This window comes from Ciona robusta, chromosome 2 (genome assembly GCF_009617815.1).
Source record: "Ciona robusta chromosome 2, ASM961781v2".
NCBI lineage: Eukaryota > Metazoa > Chordata > Ascidiacea > Phlebobranchia > Cionidae > Ciona > Ciona robusta.
Window position 1 is genome coordinate 3,327,799 of NC_143236.1, and position 24,545 is coordinate 3,352,343.

Sequence of the window (24,545 nt, forward strand, 5' to 3'; positions counted from 1 at the left end):
TCGTGTTTTAAACAATTATCAACGGTCGTGGCGAAGATACGGTTTATAATTTTTTAAACTTTTTTCGTTTACTACCAAGTGGGACAAGAAAATAGAATGAAAAGATGTCCTATCTTCCCCCACTCTACTACATATCCATGTCGGGAGGTGTCTGAAGCCGAAACCACTTGTAAGGGAAACTGAGGTTCGATTGTTGCTGGCATTGCTTGCGTTCCAATTTAGCAAATATAATTGGAAATCCAAATAAAAAGATTCGTTCAACGGCAATGTAATAAAGCGCATTATACGATATAGACTGGATAGAGGATAGACCAAAGTAATACAGAAGTTATCAACACAAAATTAATGACCGCTTTTAAACATTATCACTCCCGTGTTCTAAATATATATTTGTATAGTTTCTGTTACTTACGTTCAGTGATGTATAAACGAACAACTAGCAGTGTAGTATAATTACTGTTGCTTAAATTTTGACTATGAGATTACAAAACTCGTAGGGATTTTGACAAATCAATTATTACTGTAACCTTTACAATCCAGTGTGGCTATAAATAGATCTCAGTGTTACCAAATGTAGAGTGCCTGCTTAATCAATCCTATCACGAAAATCGTAAATTCGCTTTTTAAAGGCAACACTTTTTTTTAAAGGCGCTTGAAATTCGCGCGAATAACAATTTAGCAATGTTACGTCACGAATTTTCAATGTTGCTCCTAGTAGTTAACCAATCAGCTCCAAGCTTTCCACGTTTTTTTCATTTTGCTCATGTGAGTTTGGGGCGCAGTTTGTTCTTTTGGTATGCTTCGTTTTGGAACAAGTGTTTAAGAAGTTGGAAGCTGTATATTGCAGTGCAGTGAGGGCACTTAGTTTGCGATAAAGGCTTGTTTTAATGCCAATATAGGCAATATAGTGCATTTTTATACTGTTCAATATTTAAATCTGACTTACAGTTGCATTGTTTGAAAATAAATTCTTTAAAAGTTTAAAATATTTGAACCTACACTGAAGCAATATCGGAGTCTTGCTTAAATCCCATCAATGTTATCTCGCTCACAAGTAAAGATGCCTTGAGTGACACGTCGGCGTTGCAGCTTTGCTTTTGCAACGTTAAAAGTGAGTTTGTACCTTTTTATTATAGAACCTATAGTGTTCGGTCGCTGCTAGCACATTGTTACGGACAACACTAAAAGGAGGGACGGAGGGACGGAGGGAAACTGAGTACTAAAAGGAGGGAAGGGAGGGACGGAGGGAAGGAGGGAAAATACCGTTACTAAAAGGAGGGAAGGAAGCAAAATGGAGTGACGGAGGGAAACAATAATTCCTTTGCTTAAACCCTATGGGCGGAGGGACGGAGGGAAACTATTTTTCAATACCGGTCCTGATTTTTACCCAAAATAAGTGGAGGGACGGTAGGGAAAAGGTGGCGGGACGGAGGGAAACTGGTGGAGGGACGGAGGGAAATTATTTTTTTACCTAAAATAAGTGGAGGGACGGTAGGGAAATGGTGGAGGGACGGAGGGAAACTGGTGGAGGGACGGAGGGAAACTATTTTTTACCTAAAATGAGTGGAGGGACGGTAGTGAAATGGTGGAGGGATGGAGGGAAACTATTTTTTACCCAAAATAAGTGGAGGGACGGTAGGGAAATGGTGGAGGGACGGAGGGAAACTATTTTTTACCTAAAATAAGTGGAGGGACGGAGGGAAACTGGTGGAGGGACGGAGGGAAACTATTTTTTACCTCAAATAAGTGGAGGGACGGTAGGGAAATGGTGGAGGGACGGAGGGAAACTGGTGGACGGACGGGGGGAAACTATTTTTTACCTCTAATAAGTGGAGGGACGGTGGGGAACCTGGTGGAGGGACGGAGGGAAACTGGTGGGGAGACGGAGGGAAACTATTTTTCACCCAAAATAAGTGGAGGGACGGTAGGAAAACGGTGGAGGGACGGAGGGAAACTGGTGGAGGGACGGAGGGAAACTATTTTTACCTAAAATGAGTGGAGGGACGGTAGGGAAATGGTGGAGGGACGGAGGGAAACTATTTTTTACCCAAAATAAGTGGAGGGACGGTAGGGAAATGGTGGAGGGACGGAGGGAAACTGGTGGAGGGATGGAGGGAAACTATTTTTCACTCAAAATAAGTGGAGGGACGGTAGGGAAAGTGGAGGGACGCACAGTAAACAACAAATACACTTCATTAAATTCAGCCCACAACTAGTTTTCAATGACTTTTCACCAAAATCTCAGTACACCAACAAATAAAACAGTTTCCCTCCACCATTTCCCTACCGTCCCTCCACTTATTTTAGGTAAAAATAGTTTTCCTCCACCATTTCCCTACCGTCCCTCCACTTATTTTGAGTGAAAAATAGTTTCCCTCCGTCCCTCCACCAGTTCCCCTCCGTCCCTCCACCATTTCCCTACCGTCCCTCCACTTATTTTGAGTGAAAAATAGTTTCCCTCCGTCCCTCCACCAGTTTCCCTCCGTCCCTCCACCAGTTTCCCTCCGTCCCTCCACCATTTCCCTACCGTCCCTCCACTTATTTTGGGTGAAAAATAGTTTCCCTCCGTCCCTCCACCAGTTTCCCTCCGTCCCTCCATCATTTCCCTACCGTCCCTCCACTTATTTTAGGTAAAAATAGTTTCCCTCCGTCCCTCCACCATTTCCCTACCGTCCCTCCACTTATTTTGAGTGAAAAATAGTTTCCCTCCATCCCTCCACCAGTTTCCCTCCGTCCCTCCACCATTTCCCTACCGTCCCTCCACTTATTTTGGGTGAAAATAGTTTCCCTCCGTCCCTCCACCATTTCCCTACCGTCCCTCCACTTATTTTGAGTGAAAAATAGTTTCCCTCCGTCCCTCCACCATTTCCCTACCGTCCCTCCACTTATTTTGAGTGAAAAATTGTTTCCCTCCGTCCCTCCACCAGTTTCCCTACCGTCCCTCCACTTATTTGAGGTAAAAAATAGTTTCCCTCCGTCCCACCACCATTTCCCTACCCTCCCTCCACTTATTTGAGGTAAAAAATAGTTTCCCTCCGTCCCTCCACCAGTTTCCCTCCGTCCCTCCACCAGTTTCCCTCCGTCCCTCCACTTATTTGAGGTAAAAAATAGTTTCCCTCCGTCCCACCACCATTTTCCTACCGTCCCTCCACTTATTTTGGGTGAAAAATAGTTTCCCTCCGTCCCTCCACCAGTTTCCCTCCGTCCCTCCATCATTTCCCTACCGTCCCTCCACTTATTTTAGGTTAAAAAATAGTTTCCCTCCGTCCCTCCACCATTTCCCTACCGTCCCTCCACTTATTTTAAGTGAAAAATAGTTTCCCTCCGTCCCTCCACCAGTTTCCCTCCGTCCCTCCACCATTTCCCTACCGTCCCTCCACTTATTTTGGGTGAAAAATAGTTTCCCTCCGTCCCTCCACCAGTTTCCCTCCGTCCCTCCATCATTTCCCTACCGTCCCTCCACTTATTTTAGGTAAAAATAGTTTCCCTCCGTCCCTCCACCATTTCCCTACCGTCCCTCCACTTATTTTGAGTGAAAAATAGTTTCCCTCCATCCCTCCACCAGTTTCCCTCCGTCCCTCCACCATTTCCCTACCGTCCCTCCACTTATTTTGGGTGAAAAATAGTTTCCCTCCGTCCCTCCACCATTTCCCTACCGTCCCTCCACTTATTTTGAGTGAAAAATTGTTTCCCTCCGTCCCTCCACCAGTTTCCCTACCGTCCCTCCACTTATTTGAGGTAAAAAATAGTTTCCCTCCGTCCCACCACCATTTCCCTACCCTCCCTCCACTTATTTGAGGTAAAAAATAGTTTCCCTCCGTCCCTCCACCAGTTTCCCTCCGTCCCTCCACCAGTTTCCCTCCGTCCCTCCACCATTTCCCTACCGTCCCTCCACTTATTTTGAGTGAAAAATAGTTTCCCTCCGTCCCTCCACCAGTTTCCCTCCGTCCCTCCACCATTTCCCTACCGTCCCTCCACTTATTTTGGGTGAAAAATAGTTTCCCTCCGTCCCTCCACCAGTTTCCCTCCGTCCCTCCACCATTTCCCTACCGTCCCTCCACTTATTTTGAGTGAAAAATAGTTTCCCTACCGTCCCTCCTTTATTTGAGTTACAAAATAGTTTCCCTCCGTCCCTCCACCATTTCCCTACCGTCCCTCCACTTATTTTGGGTAAAAAATAGTTTCCCTCCGTCCCTCCGCCCATAGGGTTTAAGCGAAGGAATTATTGTTTCCCTCCGTCCCTCCATTTTGCTTCCTTCCCTCCTTTTAGTAACGGTATTTTCCCTCCTTCCCTCCGTCCCTCCCTTCCCTCCTTTTAGTACTCAGTTTCCCTCCGTCCCTCCGTCCCTCCGTCCCTCCGTCCCTCCGTCCCTCCGTCCCTCCGTCCCTCCTTTTAGTGTTGTCCCATTGTTACAGTATATTAGCCTTTTGTTTATAAGATATATATGTGAGGTAAGATGGGACATATTTAGCAAATTATATTCAAATATACTGATCCTGTTCGAAACAATTAATAACGGTCTATAGAAGACGCGAGAATAGGATATAATTCTTTGATTATTTTTTGTTTACCAAACTGAACGGGAAAATAGAAAAGGTGCCCCATCTCCCCGCACCTTATACTATATACCATTTAGAATACTAGATGACGCGACTTATAGGGTGGTATGCAGTAGGTATAATCAAGGCTGATCATTGATCAAGTTTCCAGTAAAAAATATTTTGTTACGTTTTTATGAATATGATTCCGTTTTATTTTATTAACCGATTATTGTATTACAGTTATACAACATACAAGGAGAACGATGTGTTACCCTCTAAACGACATATCTACCTGCAAGATCGTTACGAAGTTAACCTGCATAACCGCGGTAAGTTGTATAGTAGGGTGGGGGAGAACTCTGCGTAATACATATCATTCAAAAATGGGCACCTTTTTTATTATTATTTTTTACCGGTATCTATTCCATTATAGTTAAAACAGTTTTTGTGTAACAAATACTTGTAAAAAATACTAAGTAGAGAATTAATCAACGAATATAACGGTTTATTCCTTCTACAGAAAAGAGAGAAAGACGAAATGAAAAGCTCAAGAACGAAGATGGAGTCATAGCATATACCCAGACTAGGATTTATTCTTAGTCGATGTAAATACTAACTTATGTGAGCTGTAGCATAAGAAGTCCCTTATACTTACTGAATGCTTGTTTAAAATCGATTGGTTATGTGGTACACGGTGTGTGATGTGGTTTGGGGTGGGAAAGTATACGGAGATCAAAAGATCAAATTAAGTCCACCTTTGTACACGTCAGTAATGTAACGTGGTTGGGAATCTTGGGTTTTACTTCTCCCTATGTATATGTATGTGTGTGTGTGTGTGTGTGTGTAAACAACCTGCATAAGAACGGTGCGCGCAGGTTATATTTTCCCAAACTTTAACCCATACTCCTGGTGTCACTTATCAGAAAGGCGGGCAGTCGGCATCAGATAGATAGAAGTGACATCGATATAACTAGGGATCGCTGTTAGGAAGTTCATATTAGACAGCACTGGGACGCTGCACCAGGCCGACACAACACGTGTCATTGCACCCAGGCCTATACAGCAGACTGTTCTGGTCGTAACCCGCACGCCGGTGGTTCCTGTCAGCGAAAGCTGGTGGGTTCCACTGCAAAACAATTAGGCCGCCAAACCTGCGACCAGGGTAGGGATAAAAAATAACAAAAAACGTTAGCTCCCTGTTAGGCCCCTAAAAACACAAACAAATTTTTTCAGATGTAATTTTATTTTGTCATTCCTTTTTTGAATTGACAAAGCGCGAAAATACGACGCAATCTCGACGCTGTGGCGAAGAATACACGGATTCCGAAAATCAGTCGGACCGATTAATAGTTAGCTCCTAAAATCCGTTCTTATGCAGTTGCCCCACTTCGTAAACAATTATTGCGACGCGATGCGACGGTTTGTGGCGGCAAAATACTATCGGTTTATTATGCTTATTATATTGGCCAATAGAGAATGTTTTGTTGCTGTGATTAAATTGTTGTATGGGTTGGGGTATGGTGGTGTTGGGGTATGGTGGTGTTTGGGAATGGTGGTATTTTTGTATGTACTGATGCACACTTATATACACAAGGTGAACTGGTATATTCTGATAAATCCATGGTACGGGCATCTTCGGGGTTTATTACGTCACAACGATGTAAAGCGGACGGGATTTCAATACAAATTATAAGCGGTACATGTCGGGTCCTTTGAATAGGGTTGTCATTGCGGCGGGTAAGAGGCTTGCATGAGGTGTCGAACGTTTTTGTATACATGATGTGCGTATTAATTCTCAATCATTGGCATGTTTGCGTTCGTTACCGATTTTCACGCGACTTTTTCGTTTTTTTACTCATTGACGCTTTTTCTTTTATGTTCACGTTGCGCGGAGCTCCGTTTTTGTGTTTGTTTTCGTTTTTCATTTTTGTTTTTCTTTATTCGCAAAACTGCCAATGACTGGGAATCAATTTCGCACACATGTTTTGCGTGTTCGTAATCTCTATGCAACTTCTACTTCAATGATGTGGCAGCCACCATATATAGGAGTGTATCCAACTTAACTGCGGGAGCCTTAAGTATTGGGTCGCTTTATAAAAATAAAACGTTGGATCCATTAGATTCTTTAACTAACTATTGGGGTTTTGTATTGTTAGCTCCTATAGGATGTCCAACCATGGTGACTCAGAATTTACAGTTCTACAATTTTTTACACCGAAAGATCCACACACAAACATATACACAAACAAATGTGATGCGAATGGTTAGGTGCTACAGCTCACCCCTTTTATATTTTTATATCTTAATTCATTGGATTAGCCAATGCCAGAGCAGAAGTTTGTTCGTGCAGTGTCCAATTTCTTGTGTGCTGCGTCCAATTTCTTGCAGTACGCCTCCTTTTACGCGGTAAGCCACGTATAACGATGGTGTGTTGGGAGGTGTAAGTTCAGTTCATAAGACGGTCAGAACAGGTTGCAGTTCTCGTATATCTTTTCTGTTGTTGCGTTTCTATTCGTTCGCGATCTCGCATGCTTAGAACACTTGGGTGGCGTCGATCGCCGCTTAGCGTATCTAAGTAACCAGGTATAACTAGGGCTACTGGCGAGAGGTCCTGGTATAAAAAACCTCAACGACCACAAGCGAAGCAGCCTCCTGGGCGTGGTTGGAATCTTCGCTTCACAATAAAACGTTATATTATAACTAAACGGCTGCTCTGGTAAATACATGAATTGTTTTTGAAACGCGGCATATTGGGAAGTATTAATTACCTTCACATTTTTATACCAACTTTTTATCTATATAGAAGTATGGGGGAAGATGGGACACCTTCGGCGCATAATATCCGAAGATCCTGATCGTGTTTTAAACAGTTAACATTGGTCTATGGGAGTCTTGAGCATATAGTTTTAAATTTCTTCAAAAGTTCCTTGTTTACTACCACATTGGACGAGAAAATAGAGTTAAAATGTGTCCGAACTTCCCCCATCCTACTACATTTTTATACCAACGTTTTATCTTTTAGTATTTTTATAATAATGGCTAATTTAAATATTTTTCTAAAAGTTCGCCAACATAATGCGTTAGTCAGAAAACATAAATTAGAATAAACTCTTGGAATAAACCTCCCAAGTATATCACCTGCAGTTTTTAGAATAAACCGTAGTTTAAGTAGCCCCGATACTTTTGTAAACTTTTAAAAAAGTTCTTGCTTTCAATTTTCAATTAAAAATGCAAGCAATTGCGCGTGTTTACAGCAGACAATATTTAACATTAACTAAGAAATAAATTTGAAACAATAAATTCGTTCTTGTTACGTTGAATTTTAGATACATAAACACTTAATGTTAAGCCAACTTGTTTATATATGTCTCTTGTTCAACACATTTTAATTATATGGACAATCTATTTTGTTAGAGTAGGTTATTTTCTGATAAGTATATTTGCTGTCTATACGGGGATCAGACCTACTCTTTATTTACCAACAATTGGTTCAATCTTTTTGAAACGGTTTCAGTTTTATCGTCGATATTCTGTTGTAAACTTTTCACCAGGTTTAAATATGAGATTTTGACTCCCGAAGTTAACACTTCTAGCTGCTGCTCCGTAGTTTTTTTGCTTCTATACCCCTTGGTCGGTAACGAAACAGGTTTGATTTATGTTTTTTTATTGACACAAGCAGATTACGTTTTACACGTCGGGTGAACTAGGATTAACGTCACCAACTGTTCACCAGTTTATTCAAGAAAGCGATCGACTGCTTCCTGCATTTCTGCGAATTCATTATCTGTAAACAGAAACACAAGTTAAGCATGATCAGCGAATTTTATGAAAAAAGAGATATATATTTCGCCTAAATGGCATCGTATTTTTTTCAAATAAAAATCGGAACTTAATTTACCGTTCTCTGCTTGATTCCAATTCCATCTACGGCGGGTCAGAGGTGTTCGACGGCGGTATAATGACATGGCACTGGCTTCGATTTCGGTGAGGACGAGGAGTCCGATGACAAGCAAGAGAAGAAACGCGGACTTAGTCATCTGCATAAACAAATGAACATACTAAAAAAATAATTCAATTCAAAGTAAAATGAAACAAACCATAACCAAGTAAAATGAAACAAACCATAACCAAACATTTTTTAAATCGTCGAATGCGGTAGCGAAGATCAGATTAATTAAAACAACGAAGAAAACAAAACTAACAGCAAAATGACCGAAAGTCCAAACATACAAGTAAAACAAACCAACCACTTACATCGTTGCTTTCTGAACAATGAATCAACATGATACAAGTGTGCGTATATAAAACGTTCAATGATTTCCGAACCAACTTCTCAGAAATAAGTTCTGTTCTTGGATTTCAATCGTGTTTTCTCAGTTTTCGTATAGCATTCGTTTCCAGTCTAGACTCCAGCAAGTCAACGTGATGAAAAGTAAACGTGATGAATGAATCTAACTGATGTTTTCTCACACGTGCTGCGGCAACGAGAAATATTTTACTTGAATTTCAACGTAAACTGATCTTGCACGCCACCTGCCAGATGAATAAAATATTATTTTACGCACACCCATAATGGTGGCAGTGTTGGGCCTCATGTCTGTTCTAAAAATTATAGGCTTGTAATACGAAAAAGGTAAGTTTTCATTTATTCTAGTTCTGAACTTGAAATTCTTATTATTTCGTTTAAATCAATAAATATATTTTTTTGTTACTGTTGTATATTGTATGACTTTTAACTGTATTTTAGTTTGTCACTTTTGCTAGTAGTCGTTCTGCATTATGAGTATCATCACATATTTGGAAAATAGCCTTTTATATTAAAATCAATCTCATTTTTCGATAATTTATGGTCCACAAACTTGTTCGTATCAATAATTATATTCCGTTGTAATCGCGCAGAAAATTTAGGTTTAAAATATGTGACTTTAGGACAAAAAATTATTATTTTACCTATCTTGGTCAGTAGCGTCTTGGCGCAAGTGCAGCTTGTCTGTACCGTTTAATATTTTTATACCATTGTTACCCGTTATATGACAAATAAATGATTTTATACAATGGGCTAATTTAAATTTTTATTTATTTTTTCTAGAAGTTCGCCAACATAACGTATAATGAAACTGAAATTAATCTGAAAATAAACTACCCGAGTATTAGTGTAGACTATAGATAAGATCATCTCCGGTTGTCCTATGGTCGCGATTAATCGAAGATTTAAATACGCAAGAGCACCGAATGGCGTATCACCAACTCGTACGAGATGACCGACATTCGGAATTTTGAATTTCCTCCCATTTTGATCAAATTCTCTCTAGATAGCAGAAGTCCTACGTATCATTGGTAATACTGGTAGTCTATCGCACACAGCGTAGCTTTCGATGGTGCTTGGGTGGTTTGATGCATGACCGAATCAACTGCAAAGTCTTTGCAGCTTTTTGCAGTCGTTTTGTTAAACTGAAATTGTTAGACGAAACTTTTGGACCAAACATTTGGTCGAAATACTTGGTCTAAACTTTTGGACAAAACGTTTGGACGAACCTTTTCGTAGAAACTTATGGAAAAAAACGTTTGGACGAAACTTTTGGACAAAAATTTTGATTAAAATTTGGACGAAAACTTTGGTCAAAGTTTGGACGAAAATTTTTGTCAAAAATTATTAAAAACTTGAACGGAAAAAACTTTAGAACGAAAATTTTGGTCAAAATTTTGATGAAACTTCTGGACGAAACTTGAAAACTCTGACGAAACTTTTAGAAAACAACTTTTGGACAAAAGTTTTTGACGAAACTTTTGGACGAAACTTTTGGAAAAAAACTTTTGGAAAAAACTTTGACAAAACTTTCGGACGAAACTTTGATGAAACTTTTGGTCGAAACTTTTTGAAACATCTTTTGGACAAAAGTTTTGGTCGAAACTTTCGGACGAAACTTTCGAACGAAACTTTAATGAAACCTTTAGACGAAACATTTAGACGAAACTTTTGGACGAAACTTTGGACGAAACTTTTTAACAAAACTTTTGGACAAACCTTTTGGACAAAGATTTGACAAAGTTTTGGAAAAAAACTTCTAGACAAAAGTTTTTGACGAAACTTTTGGAGGAAAGTTTGACGAAAATTTTGGAAAAAAACTTTTGGACAAAACTTTTTGACGAAACTTTTTGACAAAAATTGATAAAAATTTTGGTCAAAACTTTTTTTTACACCTTTTGGACATACGTTTTGGACGAAAATTTAAAACTTTGACAAAATTTTTGGACAAAACTTTTTGTTGAAACTTTTGGACAAAACTTTTGGTTGAAACTTTTTGAAACATCTTTTGGACAAAACTTGAAAACTTTGACGAAACGTTTGGACGAAAGTTTGACGAAACGTTTGGACGAAAGTTTGACAAAACTTTTGGTCAAAATTTTTGTCGAAACCTTTGGACAAAACTTTGATGAAAGGGGAAAGTTTGTCGAAAATTTTGGAAAAAAACTTTTGGACAAAACTTTTTGACGAAACTTTTTGACAAAAATTGATAAAAATTTTGGTCAAAACTTTTTTTTACACCTTTTGGACATACGTTTTGGACGAAAATTTAAAACTTTGACAAAATTTTTGGACAAAACTTTTTGTTGAAACTTTTGGACAAAACTTTTGGTTGAAACTTTTTGAAACATCTTTTGGACAAAACTTGAAAACTTTGACGAAACGTTTGGACGAAAGTTTGACGAAACGTTTGGACGAAAGTTTGACAAAACTTTTGGTCAAAATTTTTGTCGAAACCTTTGGACAAAACTTTGATGAAACTTTTAGACAAAACTTTTGGACGCAACTTTTAGACGAAATTTTTGAACGAAAGTTAAACGAAACTTTTGGACGAAACTTTTGGTCGAAATTTTTGGACGAAACTTTTGGAAGAAACTTTTGGACGAAACTTTTGGACTAAACTTTGGTCGAAATTTTGGTCGAAATTTTTGGGCCAAACTTTGGTCGAAGTTTTTGGGCGAAGTTCTTGGGCCAAACTTTTGGACGAAACTTTGGTCGAAATTTTGGTCGAAATTTTTGGGCCAAACTTTTGGACAAAACTTTAGACGAAACTTTTGGACGAAACTTTTGGACGAAACTTTTGAACGAAACTTTTGGACGAAACTTTTGGACGAAACTTTTGGACGAAACTTTGGTCGAAATTTTGGTCGAAATTTTTGGGCCAAACTTTTGGACGAAACTTTTGGACGAAACTTTTGGACGAAACTTTTGGACGAAACTTTTGGATGAAACTTTTGGGCGAAACTTTGGTCGAAGTTTTAGGGCGAAGTTCTTGGGCCAAACTTTTGGACGAAACTTTTAGACGAAACTTTTGGTTGAAAATTTTGGGCAAAACTTTTGGACGAAACTTTGATGAAACTTTGATGAAACTTTTAGACGAAACTTTTGGACGAAACTTTTGGACGAAACTTTTGGATGAAACTTTTGGACGAAACTTTTGGACGAAACTTTGGTCGAAATTTTGGTCGAAATTTTTGGGCCAAACTTTTGGACGAAACTTTTAGACGAAACTTTGGTCGAAAATTGAAAACTTTGACGAAATTTTTGGACAAAATTTTTTGTTGAAACTTTTGGACAAAACTTTTGGTTGAAACTTTTTGAAACATCTTTTGGACAAAAGTTTTGGACAAAACTTGAAAACTTTGACGAAACGTTTGGACAAAAGTTTGACAAAACTTTTTGTCGAAACTTTTGGACAAAACTTTGATGAAACTTTTGGACGAAACTTTTAGACGAAATTTTTGGACGAAACTTTTAGACGAAATTTTTGGACGAAACTTTTGGTCGAAATTTTTGGACGAAACTTTTGGAAGAAACTTTTGGACGAAACTTTTGGTCGAAACTTTGGTCGAAATTTTGGTCGAAATTTTTGGGCCAAACTTTTGGACGAAACTTTTGGACGAAACTTTTGGACGAAACTTTTGGACGAAACTTTTGGATGAAACTTTTGGGCGAAACTTTGGTCGAAGTTTTTGGGCGAAATTTTTGGGCCAAACTTTTGGACAAAACTTTTGGACGATACTTTTGGACGAAACTTTTGGACGAAACTTTTGGTTGAAAATTTTGGACAAAACTTTTGGACGAAACTTTGATGAAACTTTTAGACGAAACTTTTGGAAGAAACTTTTGGACGAAACTTTTGGATGAAACTTTTGGACGAAACTTTTGGACGAAACTTTGGTCGAAATTTTGGTCGAAATTTTTGGGCCAAACTTTTGGACAAAACTTTAGACGAAACTTTTGGACGAAACTTTTGGACGAAACTTTGGTAGAAATTTTTGGGCGAAACTTTCGGGCGAAACTTTTGGACGAAACTTTTGGATGAAACTTTTGGACGAAACGTTTGGACGAAACTTTTGGTCGAAATTTTTGGGCCAAACTTTTGTGCGAAACTTTTGGACGAAACTTTTGGGCGAAACTTTTGGGCGAAACTTTTGGACGAAACTTTTGGATGAAATTTTTGGACGAAACGTTTGGACGAAACTTTGGTCGAAATTTTTGGGCGAAATTTTTGGGCGAAACTTTTGGACGAAAGTTTGACGAAACTTTTGGACAAAACTTTTGGTCGAAACTTTTGGTCGAAATTTTTGGACGAAACTTTTTGACGAAACTTTAGGACGAAACTTTTGGACGAAAATTTGTATTTAAATTGTCGTTATTAAGCTTAATGTTTTAAAAGATTTTTTACAAATTATTTTTAGAAGATGACTTGCCTCGCAAATTAATAAAAAATGGTTAATAATGTAAATAAATGGCAAGTGTTTTAATATGTCTTGGACTTCAGCGAAGGGAACGTAATGATGAATGCATAGTAGAGTGGGGAAAGATGGGACACATTTTTCTTGTAATCATGATCGTACATCATAGAGTTTATTAAATTGGCACAATGCCACTATTTAACACTTCTGCTTAACCAACAATGCCACTTTTTTGCTTTTTATATATACCCCATGGTCAGTAACGCAACATGTTTAATTTATGTTTTTTATTGAAACAAGCAGATGACGTTTCACACATCGGGTGAACTAGAATTAACAGTAGTCACCAACTGTTCACCACTTTATTCAAGAAAGCGATCGACTGCTTCTTGCATTTCTGCCAATTCTTTAGCTGTAAACATAAACACATAAGTTACATATTTGGCAAGCGAATTGTATAATAAAATAGATAGGCCTCTATATTTCGCCTAAACTTAATTTACCTTTCTGTGCTTGATTCCACTTCCATCGACGGCGAGTCGGAGGTGTTCGACGGCGGAATGACATCTGGGGTTCCCATTGGCCGGGTGGGTTGGTGGGACTGGTGGCTTCGATTTCGGTGAGGACGAGGAGTCCGATGACAAGCAAGAGAAGAAGCGCTGACTTATTCATCTGCAGAAACAAATGAACAAATAAAAAACAATAATTCAATTTAAAGTAAAATAAAACAAACCATAACCAAACATTTTTTAAATCGTCGAATGCGGTAGCGAAGATCAGATTAATTAAAACAACGAAGAAAACAAAACTAACAGCAAAATGACGTCCAAACATACAAGTAAAACAAACCAACCACTTACATTGTTGCTTTCTGAACAATGAATCAATATAAGTGTGCGTATATTAAACGTTCTATGATTTCTGAATCAGCTTCTTCGAAATAAGTTCTGTCGGTTCTGTTCCTGGATTTCGATCGTGTTTTCTCAGTTTTCGTATAGGATTCGTTTCCAGTCTAGACTCCAGCAAAGTAAACGTGATGCAGTGTTGGCCCTCATGTCTGTTCTAAAAATTATAGGCTTGTAATACAAAAAGGTAAGTTTTTCTAGTTCTGAACTTAAAATTCTTAATATTCGTTTAATTCAATAATTGTATTTTTTTGTTACTGTTGTGTACTGTATGTCTTTGAACTGTATTTTAGTATGTCACCTTTGCTAGCAGTACGTTCTCTATTATGAGTAGGCTATCATCACTCATTTAGATAATAGCCTAATACTTTAAAATCAATTCCATTTCTATAATTTATGGTCCACAAATTTGTACGTACCGTTAATACCATTGTTCTTTTATATTCTGTTTATATTGGTCAGTAGCGTCTTAGCGCATGCGCAGTAGCGTCCGGTACAAATATATCAATCGGAACAAATATATCACACCGGCAACGAACTTAAACTTGGGTAAACTTTGTCACAAAAATTTGAATCTATTCTTTCACGTGCTTGCTGCGGTTGCCCCAAAGGTAGATAAACTGAACATCAGTTGTACTACTATAAGTGCACATACAAATTTTATTTGTTTGCACCTACTGTATACACTAATACAAAAGTTTGCAGTTAGAATACAAAATACTGTTTAGTCCAACATTTAAATATATAGTAGATTGGGGAAAATGGGACACCTTTTCCATCTATTTTCCCATCCCATTTGGTAGTAAACACAAAACTTTCAAAGAATTGTAAAACCGTATTCTACTTTCATAGACTGTTGTTAGTTGTGTAAAACTCGACCAGGATATTTAGTTAATATGTGCTATCGTCTTCCCTACTCTACTATATATTGTATATATATTTTACAGAATTACCCATAAACTCTGGCAATTAATTTTCCCATTGTCTGCTGTCGTCACCCAATATATTAACTGAATAAATATTTGAAACAATTTTAGCAGATACAATTTTATTGAGAATATACATACATTATTACACACCTTGTTAATGTTTAGTTTAATACTGATAAAAAGAACTTAAATATTGATGAAAATAAAGAAAGTTACAAAAAGAAGAAAGCTGATTTTACCAACTGTGGAACTGAGTGTGAAGAATATGGAATTGTGATTTTAAATTTAATTTTTCGAATTAAAAAATTGTAAAAAAAGTATTTTTCAGGATGAAAAGTAATTTTATATTGATTACTTGAAATTAAATCCTATAGTTGGTCGCCCAAATTTATTTATATTTCGATAGGATTTAGAGAATCAGAACTATTGTTCCCTAAGTTATCAGTTATAGGAATTAAAGTTTTGTAAAGTGGCAAAAGTGTTGCACATTTAAATAGAAAGAGCAGTAAATATAGTACAAGATGGTAAAAACAAGAACAAAATGGCACCACTAAAATATAAACACAGTTAAAAAGAAAAATTTGCCCAAAAAATGTAAAAAAAAATATTTAAAAGTTTTCATTTAATTCAGCAAAAGTGAAAAAAAGCAATTTATTTAAAAAGTAAAAGTTTGAAATGTTGTTTTTAATATCTTATGTATCAATCAAATCATTTATTAAAAAATACCTAAATTGTGGTTATTAATCTTTTAATGATTTAAAAGAAAAAAAAGAAAAAAATTTTCCTTTTTGTTAATATAATTGAAAATATGTGTTCTAAATTTGTAACATTTTTTTAGCATGTGATATTTTCAATGTAAATTAACAAATAAAAGCAATGTGGCAGTAATTAACTCACAGTTCTATACACAGTCATAAGGTGTATGATGCAGAGCACAAAGTATAGGGGTGTCGAAAAGAAAAAAAGTTAAAAACTAATTAACATATCGACAAAAAAATTAAGAAATCGTTTTCGTTTTTAACAAATTATTTTTGGGAGATTAATTGCTTCGCAAATTAATAAAAATGGTTAATAATGAACATAATTGGAAAGTGTTTGATATATCACAGTGAGGAGATTTGAGCAATATTTGTGAATATTGAGGATTCAGCTAATCAACTTTTTTATACTTTTTTCACATTAAAATATCTATGGTTTAATTAAATCGTGATAAAAGCCAAAGTTTTTACTAGTAATCTATAAACACTTAAAGTTTTTAGTTGAAAACCCAAATTATTGAACCCAAAAACTTTAACGAGAATTCAGTAAATCCAGGGTGAGCGGAACCAATAGTTTTTTCATTAACAGCCCCCCAAAAACGACTTAAAAATCACAATGAAGCAAAGATGTGACGTCTGAAGAGCAAAGCTGCTCTTAGTTGTTCCCATGGCATTTGGATCGCTCCTTTTCCGACAACTTGTTGTTTTGACCGACACCCCTCTGGGTTGGGACCAACTTTCTATTAGACGAGGTGTATCTGGATTTTCAGTCGGGAAATCGTTGGCAAGCCTTCTTCCACTTACACGCCGTGCACCACATCTCGCGATTCTCCATACCGTAAACTTTGCGACATTTTTTACCATCGCCACGAACTTTTCTGAAAAAGGTTAGAAACTTTAGTAAAATTGAATTTTAGAAACAAATTAAAAAAAAAATATACAAAAAACTACTGAAAAGTAAATATTTGAGAGTTCTTTACTTTCGGAATAAAAAACGGTAAAAAATTTTTTAAATAAATAAAAAATCACATTCCATAAATACTTTAAAGAAAAAATTAAATAAAATTTGTTACCTTCCATGGGGCAGTGACTTGGGGGAAATAGGATACGCCATCTTGGGTGAGGCAGCTTGATGAAGTTGTTGTCGTTGGTGGACCAATGATGGTTTTGTGGAATACTGGGGGTATATTTTCATGAGTGATGGTGTAAATATAAAACAGTTGGTATGATAGTTTATTCAAGTTATGTTATATGGTCTTACAGTGAGGCAAGCAATTGTGATATACTCTATATGGGCAAGGTCATACAGTGTGGCACGCCATGGACATGGAAATTAGGGTACAGTTTAGCTTATCACTTTTTATTCTATATGGGCAAGGTTTTAGAGTCGGAATTCACACCATAGTTGTCCTATAACTTAGACCCATACCTTACCCATATAGAATAGGCTCACTTAAAATGTGCTTAAACTGATTTCAAAAATCGTAACTTACAATTGCTCCAGTTGCACTACTGTGCCAAGAAAACGCTTTAGCTTGTGGTAGAGTGATTGATGTTGGGGCAACGTTACCGTCCTGCACCATGGTGTACCCGGATGGTATAGTGATGGGGTTGCTATGTGAAATGCGGGGTTGGACTTTAGGAGCAGGAGAGGAGGATGCAAGTGGGGATCGGAGCTGTGAATGTGGTGGGAGGTTTAGGTTTCCATGAGAAGAAATTAAAGTGGTGATTTAAAACTAGAAACTTACCAATCTTTTTTAAAAACACATTGTAAAACAGGTCAGTTTGTAGTTAAAAAATAAAAATAAATAAATAGATTAAAAATTCTTTAAAAAAAAATTTGATAACTAAAAATTGACAAAAATTGTATTATATTATGTCTAAATATATTTAAAAATATTTAAAAAACAAATTCATTGTAAAAAAAGTTTTTCCAGAAGTCATTTAAATAAAAGATTCAAAATCCCCCATGAGTGTTAAACCATCCGTGAAACAAACATTGAAACCAAACCCATGGAGGAAAGTCCCTTCTTTGTTACGCATAATGTTGGGGTGCCGGTGGCGTATATGTATCATTATATGTATTACAACCTCAGCTTTACCCAAAATAGCTTTTACAAACAAGCAGAGCTGAAGTACATCCACCACATTAATCAGTGATGTTCCGGATGTTTATTGCGTAGGTTGTAGTTGTAACTGCATTTTATATACAAATCTGACTGAGTAAGTGATTGGCTGTAATGTTTACTGATCTAAGTGGTGTAGAAAACTCAAGTATGGGCCTGCATACCCTACCATGTACATGTACTATCCCAGGTTAGGTGCATAAGCTGTGTTTTAATGTTTACTTCCGATTTGTTTTTTCATCATAAATATGACGCCCATGCTCACCTTTGTTCGATGTGAAGGGGAGAAAGCAAGGCTTGCTACAGGGATGGGGTTGGTGGGGAAATGGTAGTAACCCGTGGGTGCTGAACCCAATGTCAGGGTGGAGGGACTGCTTCCCCCACTGGGTGTTGGGACCGATAATTCATCAGAGTTCTAAAATTTTAAGATAATAAAAATTAAAAAAATTGTAGAATCAGTACTAAAATGCAATTTTAATTTAAAATTAACATGCATAAATGTGCACTATAGAAACATTTGGTTTAATACATATGTATGCATCTGAATGTCACACCCGGTTTTTCTAAAATAATAAAATATGGCTATGACGACGGTATATGTATATATATACACAAATAATAACGACAGTAGAATGACCAGATATTGTTAAATTGAAGTTAAACAGACAGGGTGATAAATAATGACAAGGTTATTGTCAGGAAACATCTGTTCACTTTATGTTGACAATATATTTGATGACCTTTGCGTCATCATGCGTAATAATGCGTTATAATATCCATGAATGTTTTTTTATAAGTCACAATGTTTACAGAGGGCAAAGTAAATTTGTTCATATTTGGTTAAATAATAAACAGTAGGCTATTTACGTTCTGCACAAACGTCATTGAACTATTGCTCCGGCAAGAATTTTTTGTGCATGGTTTGTTTAGACACCAAATGTTTACACAGCACTAATTCAATTTGTTATTCTAAAGTTAAACAATAAAAAGTGTTTTTTTTCTCCCAAAAATCTTGAAAATATGCTGTGGCAAGAGAGTTTTGGAGCAATGGGCCAACTCTGGCATGCTCAACTGCAGGTACATCTAGCGTGCCTCGCTGTAGTAGAACCTCACCCATATAGAATATGAAAAAGGGGGGGAATTTTACCTTGTGATATGGCGCTGACCGATGTAAGTGTCGATGAAGTTTGGTGCTCTCTATGTAACCAGGGGCGACAGTCCCACATCCCATGTCGGGGGATCTAGTTTGATGAGGAGGAGTGGATGCAAGTTGGACTCTTAGCTCTGCTGGGTATGCGGGGACCAACGTGGGAGCAAAGTAGTAAGGGAAAGATAACTGGTGCTGTTGGAGGATGGGAACACGATCCTCACTCCTTGATTTTTGCTCTTCTTCTTCCATTACCACTTCTAACCGGTCAGGACTGGTTTGAACAATCTGCACGCCTTGTGATTGTTGCGGACGGTTTACTCTGAGATCTTGAGGTTCATCCGAATTATCTTCAGATGGCTCTTCGATCAGAATCATTGAGTTAGGATCGGTGGTATCATCAGTGCTGTATGAAGGACGTCGATCCAACAAATTTGATCCAGACGGGGGTGCATTCCTGCTCGATGTGAGATGCCTGGATGGGGAAGACTGGTTGGGATCTAAAGACCAACTTCCAACGCCGCTGCTGCCAAAGCTTTGAGGACTCATATCTGTGGTTTGGAAACAGGAATTTATATCAATCTTAAGAATATTAATCAAATAAAGTAACTGTAATAAATTTCATAGATAGGTTCTCAATCAACGACCTCACCCATAAATCATGTATGGAGATGTGAAAACGTATGGAGATAAATTTTTTTTTTTTAGAATATATATATATATATAGATTAAATTGGGTGAAACAGCAAAGAAAAGGGCATTAGCAAGAAAATGACAGTGTTTAAGTACATCATAAAGAATCTCTTTACAGTGTAATTAAAATAAGAAATGTAGTTGCTAAAATCAATGGTTTTCTATGTAATACCTTTATTTGGTGGGTTATGAAACACTGGACTCGTAGAAAGATTGCTTAAAACCATTGCTGCCATTAACTCAGTCATCGTGGGTTCTTCCGAGGTTTTTCGCATTCGACTGCGATAAAAAATGATTAAATTTTGTGGAAATGATGATTAAATTTCTTGTGCATAGTAAAAGTAAGGGAGTGGTGTGGCTTTTCTTGGGCTCATAATGACAGGAAAAGAAAATTTTAACAAAACAACTATAATATTGTTTTTTCATTATATTAATGGAAATATACTATTAAACTAAACAGAGGGTATATAGCAAAATCTAAAAAAATTAATAGCCTATTGATAGCCCAATGTGTAGCAATGTATAAAAAGTGCGCAGTTAAGCCACATTTTAAATAGCTTTAAAGGTTACCAAAACAATAACATACACTGGTTTTGTTTACACAGATACAAAAGTTCTCTTGCTACAAACGTGAACCAATGTGATTAGTTTATTTATGAAGCTGATCATTTCCTCAGAGAAGTTTATAATTAATTGTATGTGGCAGATCAGTCGGCGTAAATTGGCCGGTGAATCGTGCTGTGTGTTATTGTGGCATGACCTCTGTATTACTCTGTGCGTCACTACATTTCGTGGAAAGCGAAAACGCGCGGAGATCCAGAGAGATTAATGCATTCCGCAGAGCATGCGTCACGGGCATGGCCAGAAAAGTAAAAATATCCATGTGTGACGTCGTAGCAAGCATCGTATAATCACAAAAACGGAAGGCTGTATTATATAATGACTTGTGTGGGCGGGTAAGGCAACGCGAACTAACAGCTGCAAGTATGGTTTTACATTAAAAACCAAACAGGTGAAAACTAAAAACCTCAATGCAAATTGGTAGTTTAATATTGCCTTTCGTTACGCAACCAAAAAGGACAAAGAAAGTAGACCAGAAACCTGGGGAGTAAAATGTAACAGCGCAGACAGGGCGAACTGGTTCGTTACGTCATCATTCTTTGTTTCTATTATTGCTCGTAGGAGTAAATTTTGGAGGACATGTGATTGCTCTGTGTGTGATTATGCGCAAGGCAACAGCGCTATCCTATTGGTGCTACGAAACACGTGACTACAATAACAACATGACAGAGCGAATTAGGCCGGCCATGTAACTCAACAAAGAAAATGCAGCGTCGACAATTCGACGCTACTTACGCAATTTAGAACAAAAAATAATTATTTTTTTAAACATTTTCTACACACACGGAATTATTTGATGTGCCTGTCAATTAGGTTACATTATTCATAAAAGTTGTAGTTTTTAAAACAAACCGAGTAATGACACGACCTCTTTTAACACGATAAGGTATCAGGACGACGTATAAATACACGGAAATCGTTGCTTTAGCGTAGTAATGACTAACTTAATTTACGTCACGACGATGACTAGACGGTTAGGCTTCCTTTAAAGACCAAGTCCCACGCTATATCTACTGCTACAACACATTCATACGTGGTTACGAATTTAGAATCGTTAATTTGTATACAAGTTCGGAAATTTAAAATAAATCCGAAACAAAATCAAAGAGAATAAAGAACTTGGGACAGACGCAAAATATTCTAAAATTTCCATGAAATGATATTAAAAGAATAAATATGATCCGCACGAACCAAAAGAGAACATAATGTATTTGGTTCCTCATCCGCAAAGTCTAAATTTCCCAGCGTAAGCGGAAAAGTACAAACAGGATTCAACTTTAACAGCGCCGACAGGCACTGCTGGTTGCGCCATTATTGCGTCATATTAGACCTTTACCCAGTCGGACTACTCGCGCGCCGGTGGCTTCAGCTTAGCTAGATGGACGAACTCAACGGTTTAAATACACTTTGCGCTAATTTTGGAGCCGATAGCAACGAGTGGTTTGTATGTTTGGATAGCCAACAAAACGCTCTTGCTATACACGCAATACTAATTACCTAAATACGACGCTGTTTTAATAAAACACAACCAAAAGCGACTCTACCCAATGGTTAAACATCGTTACTTATATTTAAAACTACTTCAATATTGCGTCAGAAAAAGTTGTATATTTTAAGAATCGAAGTTAGAAAATGTATCTGAGTTTTGGATAAGATTAATAGATTAACACTTGAATGTTAGAGCTTTAAATAACATTAACACCAAGCAGACATGATCACAGAATGAATGTTTTTAATTGCTGTCTAATCCCATTACAGGGAACCAGATATACAGCTTACATAACGACAAAAACAAGACACATGATTGGCTTAGGCTGTTGGGTGTGTCTAAGGCGTTGCCACACTGTTTACAAACAAAGACGTGAAATAAAATCTTACTACACATTACATACACTAGAAACATAGACATTATAACAAGATATATTGAAAAATTATAAAAAAGATATAAAACAAATACAGAGCCCAAATTTTAAACTATAACAATTAACAAACCAAGAACTTTTTTTCTTAATCAAATTTGTTAACACGTACATGACTGTTTTGTTGTGATTTAATAAACAAAAACAGCTTACTAGTTTCTCAAATCATAAAATAGGCTATAGATTTAGTAGGCCTATACATAATGCAACTCTGGTAGAAAAATACTTTGGCTTGAAAACTATTACATAAATTACATTGTTACATATTAAGAAGGGACCAACTGTAAACTTTTAGGAATAGGATGGATACCGTTAGGATATAATATCCCACATTCCCTGTTTCTAACAACTAGCAACACTCTTGTGCACTGTGAGGATAGAGTTATATTATTTTAAAAATGTTCTTTGTTCACTAGTCACTACCAAATGGGACTATAAAATGGAAGAAAACATAGATCTAACCAATTTAAAGTAAATAGACAACTGGATGTTTTAGTAATATAAAACAATAGTACTGTAGGGTAAGATGGATATTGTTACCAGATATTACCCCATGTTTTTATTCTGTTTTTACCCATTAACAACTCTCTTTTTGACTCCTGAGAATATAGTCACATAACTCTTTCCCAACCCCAACCTACTCCATTAAAGTAGGTGCAAAATGGATCTTTACGACTTAAACAAGCCATGTAGCCTAGACTGTCCAACTTACCATGGCTTTGGCACTTCAATGCTTGCCGATACCGGTCGATTCCCACACAAAACTAACTTTTCTTCGGACATGTTGGATTGCTCACCGACTTTTCTGTTTTAGATATAAAACAACATGTTGAATAAATGTAACTACTATACATTTTGATACATTAAACATTCTCTTTAATTGTGCAATTTCTTGGATAGCCTAGTTACTAGTATTTAAGGATATAAATTAATTTCATGTTTAAACCTTTAAATTAATCAATTCCTATGCAAAATACAGACTACAAAAACAAAAATACAAAGTAAAACTTACGTAACAGGAGAAGAAATACTCTCTGGTTGTTCTTTAACTTTTGAGTGTTCACTTATATGTATTTCCACTATTCCACTGACGCCAGTCATTTGTTTTTCAACTTTTTGGGTTTTATTCAATTTTGTTTCAAAAATTTTGATAATTTACATACAAAAACAGATCACAAAAAATACGCTGAAAGGAAAAAGCAGTTACTAATAGTACTTGTAAATAATTTTACATATCCTAGTTAAAACACCCCAACCACAGTCCATAATTTTACACTAAAACGTATATTATTTCAGTTTATTTCGTTAAATTAACATAAAGAAGGCTATTTTAAAAGAATATGGTCGCATTAATCAAACACAATAAGCAAATTCTGTTTCTTTTTAATGATCACACTTAACTCGGCTATTCTTATAAAGTGCGTTTCACTCTTTCACTCTTAACTAATATTTTGAAAACACGTCTACTCGCTTTTCCCCGAGCAGAAAGCAAACACCGACCGGCGTCTTTCTGAATCTTTATACAGTAAACTTCCTTATGGCGCAATATGTATCTCAGGGAGTGAAGTAGAACAGCCATAACACTCGGTCCGCGAATCTCTCGTACGCACGCGCACCCACACGCACACACACGCATACACACCATAACAAACGGGTATGGGAAATAGACCTACCGACCACGCCGATCCGTGAAGGTAACGAACACTGCTGCCACACAACAGTACCGGTCTGTGCGCGACAGGAAAAATGCGGACACCTGAAACACCGGGCATGGGAAAATTAAAGATAAAAAAAGTTCCCGCCAGACACGGCGATATCCGGGCGCGCCGGCGGCTGTCGGTAATTTACCGCAAAAACAAACATTGAACTAGTAACGGTTGAACTACAGTGGCCGGGAGCGCTTTAACTGTGCGCTTTGCGTTGAATGCTCAAGGTTAATCCCTGGATACGTTACACAAAACCGCTTGTTGTTGCTACACAGAATACCACATACCACAAGTAATAAGTCAAAAGTCGTCCACAAGTAACAACGTTTAACAAACTCGCTTTTAAACTGGTTGTACTTGCATGTTTTTAATCATACCTTGTTTTCAGGACTGCCGTTTTGATGTTAATACCCTTCTTGCGCTGTTTTAGCCGATTAATTAAAAAAAAACACATTTTATATGCATTATGTCAGTA

The 24,545-nt window shown here is 37.1% G+C and overlaps 1 protein-coding gene and 3 long non-coding RNA genes across 4 annotated transcripts; 1 reads left to right on the forward strand and 3 right to left on the reverse strand.

The window, feature by feature from the left end:
- The first annotated feature begins 4,430 nt into the window (after positions 1–4,430).
- On the forward strand, positions 4,431–5,375 carry LOC149740190 (uncharacterized). Its single transcript, XR_016384378.1, has 2 exons — positions 4,431–4,871; positions 5,063–5,375. It is a non-coding gene; the product is annotated as an uncharacterized LOC149740190 (long non-coding RNA).
- A 791-nt stretch (positions 5,376–6,166) lies between these two features.
- LOC149740191 (uncharacterized) lies at positions 6,167–9,071 on the reverse strand. Its single transcript, XR_016384377.1, has 3 exons — positions 8,797–9,071; positions 8,441–8,579; positions 6,167–8,326 (listed from the first exon to the last, which is right to left on the reverse strand). It is a non-coding gene; the product is annotated as an uncharacterized LOC149740191 (long non-coding RNA).
- A 4,467-nt stretch (positions 9,072–13,538) lies between these two features.
- On the reverse strand, positions 13,539–14,323 carry LOC149740192 (uncharacterized). The gene is made up of 3 exons (XR_016384380.1): positions 14,127–14,323; positions 13,770–13,938; positions 13,539–13,678 (listed from the first exon to the last, which is right to left on the reverse strand). It is a non-coding gene; the product is annotated as an uncharacterized LOC149740192 (long non-coding RNA).
- Positions 14,324–15,202: 879 nt separating this feature from the next.
- Positions 15,203–23,898, reverse strand: LOC149740193 (zinc finger protein 704-like). The gene is made up of 8 exons (XM_089872051.1): positions 23,377–23,898; positions 23,077–23,169; positions 19,997–20,103; positions 19,132–19,682; positions 18,250–18,399; positions 17,352–17,534; positions 16,932–17,035; positions 15,203–16,736 (listed from the first exon to the last, which is right to left on the reverse strand). Exons 1-8 carry the CDS (start codon positions 23,463–23,465, stop codon positions 16,625–16,627), a joined length of 1,389 nt encoding a protein of 462 aa, XP_089728177.1. The 5' UTR covers positions 23,466–23,898; the 3' UTR covers positions 15,203–16,624.
- Between the last annotated feature and the right edge of the window lie 647 nt (positions 23,899–24,545).

Coding starts and splice junctions, on each gene's coding strand:
- LOC149740193 (XM_089872051.1), bottom strand. CDS start 23,465: ATGACTGGCGTCAGTGGAATAGTGGAAATACATATAAGTGAACACTCA. Junction 17,535..18,249: donor CCCCTTCACATCGAACAAAG/GTGAGCATGGGC, acceptor CCACATTCACAG/CTCCGATCCCCACTTGCATC. Junction 17,036..17,351: donor GTAGTGCAACTGGAGCAATT/GTAAGTTACGAT, acceptor ATATACCCCCAG/TATTCCACAAAACCATCATT.